This window comes from Cataglyphis hispanica, chromosome 5, assembly GCF_021464435.1.
Source record: "Cataglyphis hispanica isolate Lineage 1 chromosome 5, ULB_Chis1_1.0, whole genome shotgun sequence".
Classification (NCBI taxonomy): domain Eukaryota; kingdom Metazoa; phylum Arthropoda; class Insecta; order Hymenoptera; family Formicidae; genus Cataglyphis; species Cataglyphis hispanica.
This window is the reverse complement of record NC_065958.1, coordinates 8,671,635-8,690,980: the sequence shown is the minus strand read 5'-3', so window position 1 is coordinate 8,690,980 and position 19,346 is coordinate 8,671,635. Positions and strand designations below refer to the sequence as shown.

The window sequence follows — 19,346 nt, the reverse complement described above, 5'->3', positions numbered from 1 at the left end:
TTATTCGAAACTATTTCTTGTTTTGATATAGTATCTCGGTCATCTTTACCTCTTGACTCAAGATCGAGTGCTCGTTACTCAATATGCGATTCGTTATATGAGTCAAAGCTTCCGCGGAGATATATGCATCCGACGGATCGATGCTGTGCTGATACCGTTCGATTTCCGCCAACATGCTCATTATGCGATCACCTTCGCCAGGATAAAGCGTTAATGTACGCTTGCGCAAGATCTCCCAAAAGGCGAGGATCGTGTCTGAGCTCGTAGTATTTTGATAACCCAACATCAGACTTCGAAACTACGAATTAGATTGATTTCACAATACTAATTATGCTGTCTGGATATCAAATTGAACGTCTTTAATCAATTAGGAAATCGATGGAAAGTCAAATCAATTAAATAATTAAACGTTAAATTAAAAGAAGCTATTATGTGTGATTAATTTTCTGTTTTATTTTATATTAAACCACATAATAATGCTATTTTTATAAACTTTTAAGAAGAGTGCATTATAAAAAATAAATATTGGAATATAATTTTAACGTAAAATATAAATAAGATAAATATAAAAAAATATTATTGGCTCTTAACTTTTATATTTTGATCGGTTTGTCTCATTACATTTAAGCATTACAATCTACATTTGAGTCTAACAAATTATTTATCCCTCGTAAGTTCCAAATCGATAATAGATTGTAAAGCATTATAAAAAGCAAAATGCTTACGTTATTGTAGGGTAAAAGCAACGTCTCGTACAAACAAGATGAGAAATCCGGCATTTGCCATTCGGGTGTGGTAGCATCCTTCATCGAGCACAGTCTGGACACTCGTCGACCTACAAAATATCGAGGACATTCCAATAGCGCCTCCGATCCCGGTGCAGTGACCGGCCATTGCAAACCCCAGGATTCTCCGTTGAGGCATATCGGTATCAATGTTCGATTCATGACTTCAACTCGGACGGACATGGATTTGTGTGCTACGTTGCAGGTGTAGATTGCGGATTTCTGGAACATCAAACGATCGTTCTGAATTGAAACAACAATTATTAAAAGTAATATACCGATTGATTTTTTTAACGTCTGTTAATTGCATCAGTAAGTGAATAACTGAAGAGATGTCTACGAATCACCGAAACGATATAGAGAATTAAGGGGATGTAATAGTTCAAAATTTCTATAACTTGATTTTTCATATAGATTTTTCATGTAGATAGAACATTTTTCATATAGTATTTATATTATAAATTACAAAAAAAAACTGCTAATTTAATAAAACAATCCCTATCTTATTAAATATTATTTATTATTATTAAATCAAAATGTTTATAATTTTTTATTAAATAATATAATGTAATATAATTTACAAGAAAAAAAAATTTAAATATCTTATAGAGTTACCTGATTTCCCTACCTGAATATTAGTGATCTTTAAAATGCTACCCGCTGGATACAAATCCTCCCAAACTGCTTGACCGGGCTCTAATTTTAACAAGGCGCGATTCTTAGTCCAACCGAATCCAATGCCGATGTTACGCATGTTAGAAGTCATACATGTCAATTGTATATTGCTACCCTGTACGAACGATCGTCTGTATAATATACATGTCTTCTTCAGAATTTTAATTTTTTATAACAAAGGCACAAATAGCGGTTTACTTTTTCTATAGTGGCGCTCATTGGTACCACCTTCACGTTCGGCTCGTCTCTAACTTCGACGTAAATACTTTTGCATTGTTGCACACTCCAATCCATCACTTGACACGTGTACTGACCAGCATCGAGCAGAGTAGCTTTTTCAATCGTCAATATCGACGTGTACACATCCGACCCGTCATTTGGCAAATCGCTAATCCATATTTCTCTAAAATGTCAAAGCAATCGGAATTTATGAATCGAAAAAACTTAGCAAAAAAAGAAATGAATTATATGTATTTTATTGTGTTCTCGTTACCTAGTAGCTTTACTTGTGTTCACCAACATACCATCTTTGTACCAAGTAAAATTTATACTTCCTTGAGCTGCGCACGACAAGACGATTTGCTCTCCCAAATGAATCTCGTAATCGTTCACCTGATTAATTCTCAGACTCTAAAAAGCAATAATTTTCTAATAATTTTTAATCGTGCAGCAAATTAATCGCATCCACGAAAATATCAGTTACTGCGTATAAACTGATGATTAATTTTCTTTTTTAGAAAAATTAGTAAGAGACGCAAAGAATGACCTTTCAATCTCGTATAACTTTAATCGCATAACGTTTATACGAACTGGATTCTATCTTGATGCCATGATAATATTGAGATATTGCGCAATATTTTATCAATACATTATGTTACATATACTTATACCTGTAATTTAAGCGCGGGCTTTTGTTGAAATGTAAAGTGTGTGGATTCCAGTGAGATTTCGCTGAGACGTCGACGTTGTACGAGTCGATTCAGAGATTCGCGAATTTTATCCCCATCGTCAGAATTTCCGAAAAAGTGAAACGTAACTTCAGCCGTAGGTCTATTGAAGAAAACAGTACACAGTAAAACGGCTATTTTTTAGTGGCTTTTCTCATACAAAATACAATAATATTCTAATTGTCTCGGAATAAGATATATTTTAAAGTCTACGGCAAGTAATAAATAATTTCAACAAATCATTTGGAATGCAATCCGTTTTATCTGTATATGACTGTACTTTTTCATTCTTGAATGTGTACCTACTCACGTCACGTTCAGAATTTTTAATTCCTCCATGAAAGTGATATTGGAGTTCCTTAAGTATTTTGTAAGCTACAAGAAAAAATTCGAATAAATTAAACAAAATCGATCACAAAATTGGAAATGGTATAATGGATAGATATAAGGAAGAAAGAAAGTAAAAACATCCTTTTGTATTTTATTAAAATATTATATAATCTTATCAATGAGATGGTATTATAAATTCTTTCATTCAATAACGTTTTGACTGTCGATTTTTACAAAACATACACAACAAAGATTAGTTTATCTCGCGACAAACTTTACACTGATCTGTACATTAAAAAATATACATATTACATACGTTAATCAATATTTCTTATTCAGCAACCATCGAGTGATTCCGAGAGAAGTATCACTCGCTTGATAGATCGTAATTCTTGTTCTAACAATAATGAATCTGCTCTTTTCAGCTACCTTGTCTTACACTCTTCGCTCTCAAGTAACGAATAATCGAGCGTTGGAGGAAAAAGAGATAAAAAGGAAGATTGAAAGAACGTGTTTTCAAAACAGACAGAAAAAAACAGACTTAATAACGAGATAGATTGAATATGTCTCGCTGTTTACAATATAAAATGTCCATTATCAGCACCCTCGCTGGTGAGACACATAGGACACATTGCATGCCAAAACAAAGCTTCCTCCTTTGTCTTCTTATGCAGATCTCCTCGATATAGAGACCGTTCTTCGATGAAAGACCGTTCGCAATTCGGTCTTTAAATTTCAATTCTCTCAAGAATGAGTCTTTGAGTTTCATTTTGGTAACTTTGGCATAAAAAACGGATCATCGTTGGTTACCAGGACGCACGACAAATCCGTGCCTCCTGGACACAGATGGGCCTGTATTACTTCCTTGGGCACGCTCAACACTTCGATCCCGATCTCCCGGCAATAAGCCTCAAGAAGTGTCATTTGAAGGTGACTGGCCGCGTCCATTTCGATGTTGAAAGGCACAAGGCAAACGCTTCCCCGGCTATTGCATTCTCTGGAAGCCAACTCGCGCAGGGTTGGTAACATGCCGCATATGATGGTGCGTCCATAGTAGCGCGATTCCTCGCACCATGACGATTTTCCGCTGTAAGTCATTTTCGATCAATCATCTGCGGGTTACATTGTTATATAAGCCGGCGCGACATAGTGTAAAACGATGCTTGGAATTTCGCGAATCGCTATGACGCAGCGAATATTAATTAATGCGCTTATACATCAAAGAGGCGATATTCTAACATTCTTTTGCATTTTTGAATTGCCTCGGATAATAATTCCTACAATGTTAAAATTCTCTACATAAAAAAAAAAAAAAATTTTAAATGACGCAAAAAATTCTACAATATTTTTTTACAAATCTTAGCTTATTACTTTGGTATAATAATTTCTCGATAATATCAAAGATATCAAAGAGATACAAAAATGTGCAAGGTAATGTTATAAGCGCAAGCTAAGCTTTCGATTGCACAATGCGAAATCTCGATTTGCCAAGAAATAAATCAAAAGTCATTCGTAATGACGTGACCAAGCATTTCTTTATCACTTTGTCATCGAGAGAGAACCACGGCTATCGCGCAATCCATCGTTCGAGAGTGTTGCTTGAGAGCCACGTGGAAATCTCTTGTACTTTTTTTCGATAGCTACCTGTCAGCCATCGTGGATTGTGCGTGATGGGATTGTGGTTCCTGGCAGCGAGTCATATCGGTCAGTAACTCCTTTTCTTGCTCGTTTGATAGTTTAATCCTCAAGGCGCCTCTTTTGCACACTTCACTGAATGTAGGAATTTTCGTGGCCTCGTTGGCGATCGTTGAACGAATTATTTTCAACGCTGTTGAAAATACGACTAGCTGTTATAGCTTTAACTTCTCCACTGAATCACTGGCGGCTTTCTCTTTCTCCGCTTTCACTCGATTTTAAATTCTGATGCAAACTCGCGCAATGTCTTCTTGAACGGAATAGAGCTCTCTCGTACCTCTTCCACAAGATTCTGACTGCGTATGACCTCACACAGTCTGGCGCGCGCATCTTTTATAGCGATCGTTCCCCTACCATTTTGTCACCCACGTCTGTATCAGATTATATTACGGATTTTCCGAATACACTGTCGCTGGGCTGGGGCATGTACATTACCGGGAAACCCGAGGTAAAAGACTCAAATGAAAGAAACATTAACTAAGTTATACTCCGTATACTGAATTTCCCGAAGAAAATAGGATGATGATTTTTTTTCTCAAACAGATTTTTCGGAAACTTGGTATTCTTTCTAAGAAATACAAAAATACAGAGGAATAAATAAACAATTTGAGTTAAAAATATAATCGATATCTCTATAAAATTGACAAATTGAGTAATAGATTGCAAAATCTGCATGAAAATCGTGTCAGAAAAAGACATATATATATATATATATATATATATATATATATATATATATATATATGTTAGATATTGTATCTTGTATCACTAGACAATAAAGTTGAATATTTGAAATCGATATCTAATTATCGATAGAGGTCAAACGAATAATTTTATCTAGCAAAGGATGAGATAAGAGGTAAAAATGATACATATTGTTGATATGGAAATACTGATTCATGGAGAACCTCGTACTGTATGTCATTCTAACACCACTAAAGTCTAAAGTATTATATTAATCGCACACTGATTGATAAATAACTATAGCCTTTTGCATATATATTTTTTAAGCGATTCGGTGAAACATCAGTTAAACATAAGTTTGAGGTAAGCTATAATTAGAAGAAAAATTTATATAAACTTTTTATCATTGTATTTCTCTGTATACAATTAAACAATTATTCTTCAATTAAATATATTAGAAAAGAAACCTGTATATGTATATTTAAAATTTCGATGAATATTATCCCAATTTTTTCAGAAATTTTCGATATTAATCGATATATATTAATCGATAAATAAATAAAATCAGAGTATAACAAGCAACTTTATTAAATTCTTCAGAATTAATGAATTGAGTATCATTTCATATCACGGTTTTAATTCTATTCTCATTATCCGTGGTGCAAAATATTGCTGCTGTTAATTCTAACGATTCACCGAGTAATAAATATTTATTAATACCGAGATCTCTTTTTAAAGCGCTAATAAAAAATTATATCTAAGTTGCAGATTTTTAAATAATTTCACAGATCATTTGTTGAATTCCCAGAGGAAAAAAAATTTTATTGAAATTTACCGAGAAAACCAGTCCAGTTAGAAAACATAATTACTTAGTAGCAGTGCAAACAAATTTCCAATGACGGCGGAAAACGACGTTCACAGGTCGAGGTCACGCGTTATATCCATTTATATAATTATTTAGCGATCTCATTTTGTTATATCCAACTTGTTCGATCTACAATATGTATGTGTTATCCGTAGATTATGATGACATTGCGTTTTCTAACAAATTTCATTGACAACTGCAGCGTTCACTGACGAATTAAAATCTGAAAATAAATACGTTTTTAATATATTTTTAAAATCTAATCGCTTTTGTTTCTCTAATCTTTGAGAAAAAGACATAAAAAATGTAGTAGCTATATGTATTAAATAATTTAGATTTTTGTTTGATGTCAAAATAGATTATACATACATAAATAAGCAATAAAATCTTAAGTAATTTTTTTTTAAAGAAAATTCCTTCCTAAAATAAAATTTTTGAAAAGAAATATAATAAAGATATAAAATAAAATTAGAAAATCTTTTGATGAGAAAATTTTTTCTTCAAATATTCCTTCATTATTGTCAGATTTTTATTTAAGAAAAAGAATAATATCTCTTTTTGTCCTATTTTATATATTAAAAAAAATTAATTATAAAAGAAAGAACACACAGAATACTTATAAAGATTCCTTCTTGCAAGTTGCATCATACATGTGCCTAGTATCAATGTCCTGTTTCATCATTCGCAAGCACTTGATCAGGAAGAACCACATTGATCGACCATCGCTACGTAGGTCAATAAACTTCATTTTAGACGAATTGCGACCTGTGATCATGCGTAACACTAAATCGATTATACGTATATTCGCGTTACAGTAATTGTATATATATATATCCTGTGAAGATGATGCAAGTCACAGATGCTTTATTTCAATGTGTTTCATCAGCTGCGCAATTTCTGCGATAACGGGAAAGCTTATAAAACCCACTTCGGAAAATATGGATTCAGTAGAGGACCCTCTGATAAATGTGCCAAACGGCATTTATTAATTCTATGACGCATAGTTTTACTTTCGTCTAAAAATTAATGTGAAATAAAATAATTGATAAAATAATTTCAAAATAAAATAATCAGATACAGAATAAAAAACAAAACTTTTAAAATTAGTTTGATAATTATTTGCGCAATAAAATAATTTTTAGAATAGAAAGTTTCACATTAATACTGTAAGATTAATACTAATAAAACATAATCCTAAAACTATCGATTATTTTAAGTAGTTAAAAAAGAAAGAAGTATTATAAAAATAATATTATAAATTAATGTTATACGATGAAATAATATCAAATGTTAAGAGTTCTAATCATAATGATAACAATTCCGAAGGAACGATTACATGAATGTTCTATTTCGCTCAATAAATCATAGAAATTCAAAAGTTATAATAAGCTGATAATTAAAGCTTGCTTTCGTAATCATATTTGTTACATAGATCCTTTTTGTAACGAACATAATGAAACAAATTTGCTAGCATTGTTATTCAAAAGTACGTCTAAGGCGTATTGTGCAACGAGTTTATTTCGGTGATAAAAGAAAAATTTGTCAGTGAGTCAGCTGAGAGAGAGAGAGAGAGAGCAATTATTTTGAAAAAAAAAATTAAAAAAAAAAAAAAAAAAAAAAAAGTTGAGATAAATTAAAATAAAAATTTATTTCTATAAAGTTAAATTTTCAAAATCAAATGTTTTAAGTATATCGTTGCTATTCGATTTGTTTAAATTTAAAAATATTAAACATTTAATTTGCTTAAACTTATTAAAAGCATTAAACATTTGCTCGGTCAAGAACCTCGGAGACGTTTTCTTTGTATTTGTCAACATAATAGAGGAGACTCAATGTAACAGAGAGATTATTGGGGAAATCCCAGGGCGTCTGGTACACAGACTGTCACCTTCGAAGTCCTTTCGCATTAAAGTCGATTCTCCGTAAAAGCAGTTAAATATATCCCGCAGCTGCTCAGATAATCGACCGTTCAAAGTCAATTCATTAATTAATTCGTTGCAACGGATAAAACAAAAAAATTGACCGATGATTATCAACAAAATGGTCAAGTTACAAATATGATATGATTTAAACATATTCTGTTAAATGCAATATTCTGTTAAACTATTAATATTTTTTGCTTTTCAAAACTTGAACAAAATCTAGTATAGTCTCAAAATAAAATCTGTAATTAAGTCATCTAATAATTTTTTCTTGTAACTTACCGTTTGCATAAATGTAAATTTCTTCAGGAAATAAATGTAATATCAACCCAAAATTAATATATCTATTAAAATCAAACAAAAAAAACGTTTAACAACATTTCGAAAAGACTCTCAATACCTTATGGTAATAATAAAATATTGAAAAATTATCAGGCTCGAAAAATTGCACATATTTCTGAAATAAACAAAATGATGAACAAAATATTTTCTCTATGTGCACTTCTCAGGACAGACATGATAAGATAAGGTAGTCGAACGATAATCTTATCTAGATATAAAATAAGACACAAATTTATCATTATTGCGATATACGTTTCTTGGAAGATAATTGTTTATCGGCAACTTCATCGGAAAACGGAAGTAATCAATGTATGATTATGTCCCTTCTTCTTTAATACACTGCGGTAAAACAAATAATAAATTTAATTCTTACAATTAGATAAATATATTTTTAGACTTCCTCGATAAAGCGCCACACGTGCGGCTATATGAATGAAACTATTATATAATTAATATTTCTTTCCAGATTTCGAGAATGGCGATGCTTATCAGAAAAATCGTATGTTTGAAGAAAATTCTTTTCGCGCAAAAATTTTCAAAAAGCACAAAGGAGGTATGGAACAATATCCTGCATAATAGCCACAGAACATTGCTTAGAAAATTCATCGAGGAACATCCTGATGTGGTAAACACAATCTTGAAAAATACCGAAATCACTCGCGATCATCTGACACCGGAATTGAAGTTATTTCTGTTGACGAAGAATTGTCTCTTATATCACGAGCCCTTCATCGACAATTGTGAGAATAGCAGATTTGATCTCTCGACCAGAAGCGTATTCCAGAATCCGTTTTGGTCTATATATTGGCCCGGAGGTCAGGTACTGACGAGATTCATTCTTGATGAGAGGAAAAAGATTTTAGGACGCGCAAAGCAGCATGCGAAAAAAGATGCATTAAGAATGCTGGATTTGGGTGCAGGATGCGGGGCTACTGCGATAGCCACGAAATTAACGATTGGAACCTGCAACATTATTGCGAATGATATCAGCAAAAGTTAGTAACATAATATGTAAAAGTTATTAGTTAATAAGAGTCTAGATTTTTTATCATCTATACTTTGAAAGTTATTAGCGTATTTTTTGTAACGTAAATATAATTTTACGTTATATTCAAAGAACGAATAAAATCAAAATGCCAGGTATGCAAAATTTTCTGTATGTACTCAGCACATTCGTATCGATTAAAATGATAATACTTTTGCATGATAACTTCACCGATAACATAGTTACCTAGATACACGCACACATATATGAGAAAAATCTCACACGAGAGATCTAACGAGATAAATCCAGTAATCTGCAAAAATACTTAAAAGTAATATATGTCGCGATACTAGATACATAGCAGTAAATATGACATTGTAATATTTTCAATGATATAAAATTGGCAGATCACGTTTTAATTGCTTATTTATATTCTATGATATATAAATATAATTCTCATGGTTTTTCATAATTTAAAAAAAAATATTAGATAAATTCACATTATTAAAAATATTATTACTTACTATATATTCCACGTTTCATTAACAATTTATTTTATAAAATTCTGTTGAAAGACTATAGAGACAGGATAGATACGCGTATCAATGCAGATAATGCAATAAGACGCATAAACAATATTGCGTTTGTTCATCATTTCCTCGAAATGATGAAAAACGAAAAGAAAACTTTTGCTCTTTGCGACAAAGTTTATCGAGAAGGAAGGGGGACACAACATATGTGCGAATTATCTCGATTGCCATTTGGGCCAAGATTGAGAGAATGAGAAAATTTGACAAAATCAGTGGCGTAATATTAAGAGGTCTATCTTATATATGGACCTAGTTTTTTGACAATACTGGCTGCTGCAAGCGAATCATCAAAGGACTTTCTTTTCCCTCTCATTATTGTTGTATATTTTTGCATATTTTATATATATTTATGTGTATATATATATATATATATATATATATATATATATATATATATATATGCAATATATACAATATATTTGTTTCACTCTTATTATTGTATTTAATATTTAGCTATATGCTAAATATTAAATAATATTTGACTATATGTTTCTATTATAATATAATATATACAATATTCTTTAAACGTATAGATTTATTGATGTAACTAACGAACCTCAACGGAGTTTCTCGTCGCAAAACAATTTTTAACGTCAGAGATTCCTTTCACAAAAGAGAAAAAAAAGAGAAAAAAAGTAGAAAAGATGAAATGTCCAAACCGTGCTTCACAGCTATTTACGACACGTATTAGCCAGCACATGTTTTTGTTATCCTTTGTTATCCAGTTATTATAAAGATTTTACGAAATTTTTCTCTTTTCCGAGAAATCTTCGACGGGAATTTCCTCGAATGAAAAACTCACTCGAGTCTCATTAGTTTTATCATTGAGACGTCATCATGGAGAATGTCGATAGCCACAGGAAATTAAGAGGCATCGAGGATCTCTAAAAAAAAAGATTCGAAAGTCCCTTTGACGTCATTCGTGGCTTCATGTGTGTATTTATCCGTCGATAAACAGATGTTTGTACGCGACAGCAGGTTGTCACGACTCCAGACAGACAGATAAAATCAGATTCCACAAGTATGATTCAGAAAAAAATGCGTTCAAGCGCATACATCTCTATCATTTTGTGCGCATTTTTGCGTGCTTGTCGTGCCTACGATTGTAAAATAATACTGATAGTGAAATTTACATTCCATATTACGCGTGAAATATAAAATTAATGCTCCCGGGAGTGTTTCTATTAATGAACGTTTATGTCGAAGATCTTCCCTTTTGACGTTATTCATGACGTGTGTCTTTCTTTACCGATTGATCGAATTTTTATCAGTTATTATTAAAGTTATCAATTTTTAATACAACGCCATAATTACGTATTATGCACATTTCGTACGTGTGACAATTCATATCTTTCAATTTTTTATTACATATTATACGACAATAGAATTATTTTCACTCACATTTTGCCAGAGAATTAAGATTTAAGATCAAAATTGAACTTTGTAATTGTTCATTTGTGATTTGGATTTGAAAAATTAACGATAATGATCTCCCTTTTCTTTTGTCTGACTAATTAGATTGATGTTGTCTAGATAGAAAAATCATCTTAATTACGTCTCCGGAAGAGAGAGTTAAGTAGGTCAAGAAGTAAGTCAAGAAATTAAAATACGAGGCACTTAAAGACACTAACTTTAAAAGTCGGTTTTTCCAGAGTTTAACGTAGATATAAGAAGAAAAGGTTTGCCCCGCGTGCGTCAGTGAAAGGTTGTTAATTCCAAGTATTGTATTTACGTGACATACCAACCGACAAGCTATATTCTTTTAAATAATCTAACGGAAAAGTTAAAGAATATTAACTTCTCATAAGAGATACGTGTTACAGAGATAAATTTATATTATAATTATTAAGGAGCGCAATATGCATCAACTATGTGCTTATTAAAAACAAAGATTTAAATTACAATAATATAATACATATATCTGGACATTATAAATTGCTATAATTTTAATATTATGAATCATTCTGAGCAACCAGAAAACCATCTTGAAAAGAAAGATATATATATATATATATATATATATATATATATATATATATATATAATATTATATCGCGTTGCACTAATAAAATTTTCTGCTAAATTTCGTTTCTTTATATACAGAAAACATTCAACGAAAATGTTACATAACAAACGGACTTTCTGACAGCATTAATTTCTCACAAATTTCAAAATTCGCGGAACAATATTACTCGACGAGTATCATTTCATATTAATCTGGCACGCTTTTGGTTCAAATCGATATGGAGGCAAGGACATTGTATTTACACAAGGACGCGTACGATTTCCATTCCAATGCCAGCAAAGCCAATTACGCCAATCGATAAAAACCCAATGACATAATATAGTGTATATTGGGATCAATGTCCAGGAATTTCACTTTCTCTTATTTATATTTAGTGCCATCCAGAGGCAAATATTGTTTCACAATCTGATTCTGTATCATTTATATCGCATATATTTCGAATAATTTTTTGGATATCATATAATATTTGATATTATTAACATGTTTATTTTCTTTGTATTTTGCTGGTTATGCATTAAATGAGTATGTAACAATGTTTGTATATGAAAGATTATGAAATACGTTTCCGAATATAATTCTACAAATCATTTTGAAATCATCGATATTTTAGGGGAACAATTTTTATCAGACTGAAATACATTTCTTAACAAGAATTTCAATTTTTGTATAATAATTTTTAAACGATAGTTTTGGTTTGCGTAGCGTTTGGGAGTAGCAATTTTTAGAGATCCTATATAACATTAATATCAAATAATAAAGTCAATATCAATGTCAATAATAGATAAAAAATATGAGGCGTGAATATTCATAAATACATCTATTGATAGAAGATATGAGTCGGACTTATATAGAATATCGTGAGATAACTGCGTATGCGCGACACGGTCAGTTACCTGCGAAAAAATGCCGCAACGTAGTCGTCATGTAACAAGATAAAAAAACCTGCGTTTTAAACAATTAAACAATCGTCCATCCAATTTTTAAACAATTTTGCTAGTGCTATTGTTCAATAATTAAAAAGAAGTCATTAAATTATATTATACTTTTACAGTAAAAATATAACATTAAAAAAAATATTAATTTCATTTAGGTGTTACGCATATTTTGAGATATATGCGTCAATTTCATCTATTCATTGTTAATAGTTAGTAGCAATTATAGAAAATATATGATTAATCTTATAATTAATGACATAATGACTAATAAAATATAAATATATATCTTTTATTTTAGTCGCCTGCATAGCTATTGCGATGAATGCAATATTAAATAACGTAAACATTGAAGTGTCATGGAAAAACCTGTTGGAAGAATTACCGAAAGATTCGTACGATGTGATTTTTGTCGGTGATTTGTTATATGACGAAGAAATAGCAAACACTCTAACTGCATGGTTGGAACACGCATATATAGGAGGTGCGCAAATTTATCTAGGAGATCCGGGAAGGCACGGATTAACTGAAGATCTTAAGAAGCGAATGAGATTATTGCGGCAATATTCGTTGCCCGAAAATGTCAGAAAAGAGAATTATGGTTATAATACGGCTACTGTATGGGAATTTTATCTAAGTAATTGACAGAGTATGTAGAATTTAATACACAGAAACGGAGAAAAGAAAGAACATGTATATGTATTAAAAGATGTCTTAATATAAAAAAAAAATTAATATTTTTTTTTATATTAAAGATTGGATATATAATTTAGATATTATTATTGCATGAAATATTATTTTATAATAATAGCAAGAAACTATAAGTTATAATCTTAAAGCGTGTTAATAGCTTATATTTGTTATGAAATGTTTAACCTTAGCTTTCAAGTTAGATACAATAATTTATTTTAAAATTTATCATAAAAAATTATTTGAAAAAATATAATCGTATATGGGATAAATATATAAGTTTGTTAACTTTCAAGTAAATATATACATATGTATTGAATATTTCCTCATTTTTACGAAATAAAAACGTCAAGGTGTACTCAAATTGCAATAGCTGGTAAATTGATTATTTTTTGGATTTATTTATATAAATTGGATTATAAGAAATAGCGTACTTGTCTTTAGAGAGAGAGAGGCGCGTTTAAGAATTCTTCAACACATTGACGTAAATGCACAAAAATTGTTATGACGTACACATGTGTATAAATATCGTGTATATAACAATAGTAATTCGAAATTTACCGCATATGACGAAGATCACGTGCAATGTCGTGCTTACGTTAAAGAGAGAACATAATTTCATCGAGGAAATCTTCGCGATGTTTCAATGAAATACGTAAATGTAATAATCTGCCCGCGCGCCTATATGTGTGTGTGTGTGTGTGTGTGTGTGTGTGTGTGTGTGTGTGTGTGTGTGTGTGTGTGCGTGCGTGCGTGCGTGCGTGCGTGCGTGCGCGCGCGCGCTATTTTAATAGCAGGGAATTCTATTTTCTTATATAATCAACATACATATATCTCGTTTTCATATAAACGCGTGTACACACGTCAAAGCATGCGTATTCATATTCTTATTGTAAATATTTATGAAGTATGTTGTTTTGCATCAGATGAAGTCTGCGTCATTTAATAAGCTATTGTCATTGAATGCAAATCCAAATATATTTTTATCGAACATTTACATAAATTAAAATTGACGTATTTCCGAGTTGTTCACTTACTTGTTTGCTGACGATTGATTCCAAACTTCCATGTTGCGATGTCAAACCCGTACGGAGGGACGTAACGTTCGACAATTTGATTCTGCATTCGTATCTTGATCGATCTATAAATATAAAATTCATGCGCTATACAAAATGTTTAAAGTTTGCAATGTTTTCTATGATCTATAAATTCTGTCAACAATACGGAATCTTATTCTTCCTTTAACTTTTTTTTATATATTTTATTTTAACAGTATTTTAATATATTTAGAAGTTAATAACATACACACAAATATTTGATACTAAATATATTAAAAAAGATTCTTTCTAAAGAAAAAAAATTAAGTAAAATTAATTAAAATCTATAGCTAAAAATAAAAATTGCGCTATTTTGAATGCATGCGAAATGCAAATAATAAAAAATTGTGATAACGATAATGGGACGATAAATTGTATATACAAGACGTTAAGAAACTCACTGTTGTATATCTTCGTGCCATCTTTACAAGCGCACGGTTGCTGCTGATTGTCGAGTGGACATTGCAGTATGCAATTTTCCGAAGCGCATTCTACAAAGAGATAATTAATCAGTTATAGAATTCACGTACAAAATTCTAGAAATTTTCCGCGTTTCAACACAATCTCTACTCATACATTACCCGGCCTTTATCAACACAATAAGCATATGAATAATTTGCATAGCAAGATAAAACAAGTAAAGCTCTCTATTTCATTGATATAAAATATTACCGGTGTCTAAAGTATCCATAAGCCGAGTTTCGCAGTTATGCCCGACATAGCCACTCGGACAATCACAACGCATTGCTTCCGCCCCAATTTGTCTGTGAAACAAACGAAGCAATTGTTATTATTCACAAATATTAACATTGTTACAAAGCGTTTTATTTATTTTTATGAAACATGATTATTTTTATTTTATCAACTCGTAAATTAAATATTTTGATTTCTGGGAAAAAAAAAAATAGCTTATATTTATTACTTTTTCAACTGCAACAATACAATGTAAATATATACTCAAATGGTATATAATGGCATATTTAACACGAATAATATATTTATATGGTCATATCACGCGTTGCAAAAATTTCATTTAAAAATCACTTACAATTAGTATAAATCAATATAGAGAATAGTGTACATATAACTATTTAATTTATTGCGAAATAAATAAAATTTTTTAAATATGATTTTTGTATATACAGGGTGTCCAATAATTCGCGGATTACCCTTTAAGGGAAGGTAGAGGGTGTTATTCTGAATAGAAAAGTCCTGTACCATTTTGTGATTTTCTCAATATTTAAGAAAATATTAATTTTAAAAGATCAGCCAACGAAGTGCCGCGAAAAGCTCGTGGCGCGAAAATGCCTCCCACTGTCAATTGATACTCGGTCCGCGGCGAAGCAATGGGAGGAGCAGTTTGCGAGCATGCTTCGCTATGGCAACTGAAAAAAATACACACATAATGAAAAGATCACATACATAAAACGGAGCGTGCATTATGTGTGTATTTCTTGTGGTTGCCATAGCGAAGCATGCTCGCAAACTGCTCCTCCCATTGCTTCGCCGCGGACCGAGTATCAATTGACAGTGGGAGGCATTTTCGCGCCACGAGCTTTTCGCGGCACTTCGTTGGCTGATCTTTTAAAATTAATATTTTCTTAAATATTGAGAAAATCACAAAATGGTACAGGACTTTTCTATTCAGAATAACATCCTCTACCTTCCCTTAAAGGGTAATCCGCGAATTATCGGACACCCTGTATATTCATACCTGCATGTAGCTCCGTTTTGACAAACTGGATTATGTTCATCATTGAAACACAATGGTCCTTCGTTGCAGCTTTTTCCACTAAAACCGGAGAAACAGTCGCACCAGAAAGACCTGCGATAGGAAAAACGTAATAATTACGCACTGAGAAAAAAAAGTTGTTGATTTGACTAAATATGTTCAATTGATTATTATTTTTTAAATTGAAATATTTAAGTATTTAAGTTAAATACGACATATTAAATTTAACATAATGTATTTGACTTAAAAGAAATAATAATCAGTTGAACACATTTAGTCAAATCAACAATTTTTTTTTCTCAGTGCAAAAATCATGCGTTCCCAGCACAGAGTGCAAGATGATTAAAGAAACATGATTCGTAATTTCATGATATTAAAATTATCTTTCCCAAATTTTGTATTTGCTTTATATCTTAAACTTTTTTAATTAATCAAAATAATATTCTGATTCTAATTACACTTTTGTACATTGGCATACAGAGATGTCAGAAAAATTTAACTCCAATTCTTTAACTCCAGCAACGCGGACGATCGTACGCTAATTTCGCTTTTACAAATGTTGTATTTGTAAAAGAATTTTTAATCAATTGTTGTTTAACATTTTTATAAATTGTTATCGCTATATTTAAGTACATATGCCATTTTATAGAGACTCCATAGAATTATAATTCTTCATTCTATTACGCTATTGTGCTACTAGACTCTGCAATTATTTTATATGAATAAATGCAAAGTTTATATCTCTTTTAAATTGATTAAGAGTTAATTTAGACACTCATGTGCAAATATAGTGCATGCGCTAATATCGGAATAATACAGCAGCTTATAAAGGCTCTAAAACTTACGTGTAATCCGCGGTGACGAGACAGTTTCCCGCGAAAGAACAATCACGCATAGTGCAGGATTCAAAATTCGGATGTTCCTCGGTCATTTCATATGTCACATTGAATCCATATACATCAAGCAGATCGTTCAACACCCTGACGTGATTGCCCTCGAGTCGATCGAGTTCAAAGTCGACCACCAGAAACGGTCTAAAAGTCCGAAGATGTCGGTACTCGAAGACGTTACCCTCAGTCACCTCTTTTATCAAGGCCGCCCCGAAGTTCATGGTCTCGGATTCATAATACGCGTACTCGGTGAAGCGAAGTCCTTTGTAAACGTAGAGCTGCGTGAGGTAGACGACTATGGAGCTATTGGTCGATGGAATGTCGGACACGTCGATCACCCAGCGACACTTGATCGGGACCGGAAACGGCCCGGGGAAATTCGGCGTATGTATTATGCCTTTAGAGCCCGTCAAATAACCACCACAAAACGGATCCAAGTACGTGATGACACTCGGCAAATTCGCGCAACAGAGATACAGAAGAAAAAAGACGCCGGGTACGGTCGACCTCATCTTCGTTCGATCAATCTGTCGACATAAAAAAAATAATAATAATAATATTGAACATGACAACAGTATAAGATATATTTTAAACTTTTGCTCATGGTAAAAAACAATAGCAGACTATTTTATTATAATACATTTAGTGTAAAAACATTAATGTTAGCATTAATGTCGTTAATATAAATAAAAACTATTATCTAAATTTATACACTGTATCTCCAATTAGATATTATTCAAATTTGATGACATAGACTTTTATCCATAGGATGTGTCCAAACGTTCCGCTCAAACTTTGAGATTTTATAGGAAATTTAATTCTGAACAAAAAATTTCCGTAAACATGGGTCGAAAAATGCTTCCTTAAAAAGTTAGCGTCCAAAAACCTCTGAAATCACCGTTATTTTACATATTTTTACAAATATCTAAAGAAGTATGCGTTTTTTAACAAAAAGTACCAAAATAAAAATTGTAGAGAACTAAATTATTTTTCAAATGAGATCAAAATGATTGTAGTACGTTCCATAAGTTTTGAGATAATCAATTTCAAATGTACAAAAACGTGTTTTTTCGGCTATCCACGATCTTTTTAAAAATACTCTTTATTTGTACTTTATGGCTTTAGTTTCTAATGTTAATTTCTAATGTTTGTCTTACTTGTTATTCCGCTAAAAAAAATTTATTTTTTTGCATTGTTTAAACCAGTCACCATAGAAGGATGAAAGAATGAAGAGCAGAAAATAAAAAAAAAAAAAAAATTAATAAAAAGAATAAAACTTGATAAATTTCTTGGAAAAAATTACAAAAAATAAAATAATTGTTTTTAAACTAAAATAGCATTGTAATAGTAGAAAATTCTTTTATATCTCTGTACATATATTTACAATTAGAATAAAAATTAGAAAATGAAAAAAGAAAGATAAAAGGCGATAATGTTGAAAATTAGAAATATATGCTAATTATTAATCTTTCATATAATAAATTTTGCTAAAAAATGCAATTCAAATAATGATCATGATCTGTTGGCATACAATAAACATAAAAACATTATATATATATTTTATATATCGATGTAATATCATGTTTCTTACCTTGCTTATAACTCTGTGATGCTTAATCTTTTCGCGATTGCTCGAAAATAAACGAGCGCGAATTGCCTCCGTTGTTATTTTCGTTGCTCTTCAACCAGCTACCCTCCTCGTTTCTTTTCGCGTCGATGTCGCTCCAGCCTGATAACGTCGATGAATCCCCGCGTACAGGCAGGACCCGGAGATCTCGCGTTTACGATTAGTTAGACTTACTCGCGAATATCGCCCGAAATGCGAATCTCCGGGGATATTCGGTGCATCTGGATCGATTCCATCGTACATCGTTGAGAGAGATTCGTGATTCGGAACGAAACGATACGCGATCGTCGCAAAGTAGCGATGAGAGATGAGGACGAAGGCAAATGAACGCGAATGAGCGATATAAAAATCTCAATTCGACCTTGCGAACGAGATCGTACGTACTGATACCGATTGCTCTTCCGTTCCGATGCTTATCACAGGATACGCAAAGTCGCGCAATCTGCCGGGATGCTGGGCGTTAGCCTTCGTCTATCGGACAATTCATCCGCGCACACCCCCTCGATTCACGGTCCTCGCGGTGCACCCTACG

At 31.8% G+C, this 19,346-nt stretch overlaps 3 protein-coding genes across 6 annotated transcripts in view; 1 reads left to right on the top strand and 2 right to left on the bottom strand.

Annotated features, from left to right (window-relative positions):
- Positions 1–19,346, bottom strand: part of LOC126849600 (uncharacterized) — a 24,330-nt gene extending 4,984 nt beyond the window's left edge. For 2 of the 4 annotated variants that reach the window (XM_050591563.1, XM_050591565.1), the window contains exons 1-13: positions 18,779–19,346; positions 17,143–17,714; positions 16,280–16,390; positions 15,238–15,329; positions 14,967–15,056; positions 14,506–14,609; positions 2,718–2,782; positions 2,351–2,510; positions 1,954–2,090; positions 1,659–1,863; positions 1,414–1,575; positions 726–1,007; positions 50–298 (exon numbers count right to left, since the gene is read on the bottom strand). In XM_050591563.1, coding sequence (XP_050447520.1) covers positions 50–298; positions 726–1,007; positions 1,414–1,575; positions 1,659–1,863; positions 1,954–2,090; positions 2,351–2,510; positions 2,718–2,782; positions 14,506–14,609; positions 14,967–15,056; positions 15,238–15,329; positions 16,280–16,390; positions 17,143–17,699 — 2,214 coding nt within the window. In that variant the 5' untranslated portion in view covers positions 17,700–17,714; positions 18,779–19,346. Of the gene's footprint in view, positions 1–49; positions 299–725; positions 1,008–1,413; positions 1,576–1,658; positions 1,864–1,953; positions 2,091–2,350; positions 2,511–2,709; positions 2,783–14,505; positions 14,610–14,966; positions 15,057–15,237; positions 15,330–16,279; positions 16,391–17,142; positions 17,715–18,778 lie in introns of those variants that run through there. The other 2 variants (XM_050591564.1, XM_050591566.1) reach the window with 2 other exon arrangements.
- Positions 2,880–4,779, bottom strand: LOC126849611 (uncharacterized). Its single transcript, XM_050591603.1, has 2 exons — positions 4,382–4,779; positions 2,880–3,824 (listed from the first exon to the last, which is right to left on the bottom strand). Exons 1-2 carry the CDS (start codon positions 4,435–4,437, stop codon positions 3,503–3,505), a joined length of 378 nt encoding a protein of 125 aa, XP_050447560.1. The 5' UTR covers positions 4,438–4,779; the 3' UTR covers positions 2,880–3,502.
- Positions 8,581–14,446, top strand: LOC126849609 (electron transfer flavoprotein beta subunit lysine methyltransferase-like). The gene is made up of 3 exons (XM_050591600.1): positions 8,581–8,589; positions 8,712–9,240; positions 13,080–14,446. Exons 2-3 carry the CDS (start codon positions 8,721–8,723, stop codon positions 13,421–13,423), a joined length of 864 nt encoding a protein of 287 aa, XP_050447557.1. The 5' UTR covers positions 8,581–8,589; positions 8,712–8,720; the 3' UTR covers positions 13,424–14,446.

Coding starts and splice junctions, on each gene's coding strand:
- LOC126849611 (XM_050591603.1), bottom strand. CDS start 4,437: ATGACTCGCTGCCAGGAACCACAATCCCATCACGCACAATCCACGATG. Junction 3,825..4,381: donor CAATCCACGATGGCTGACAG/GTAGCTATCGAA, acceptor AATGACTTACAG/CGGAAAATCGTCATGGTGCG.
- LOC126849609 (XM_050591600.1), top strand. CDS start 8,721: ATGGCGATGCTTATCAGAAAAATCGTATGTTTGAAGAAAATTCTTTTC. Junction 9,241..13,079: donor TGCGAATGATATCAGCAAAA/GTTAGTAACATA, acceptor CTTTTATTTTAG/TCGCCTGCATAGCTATTGCG.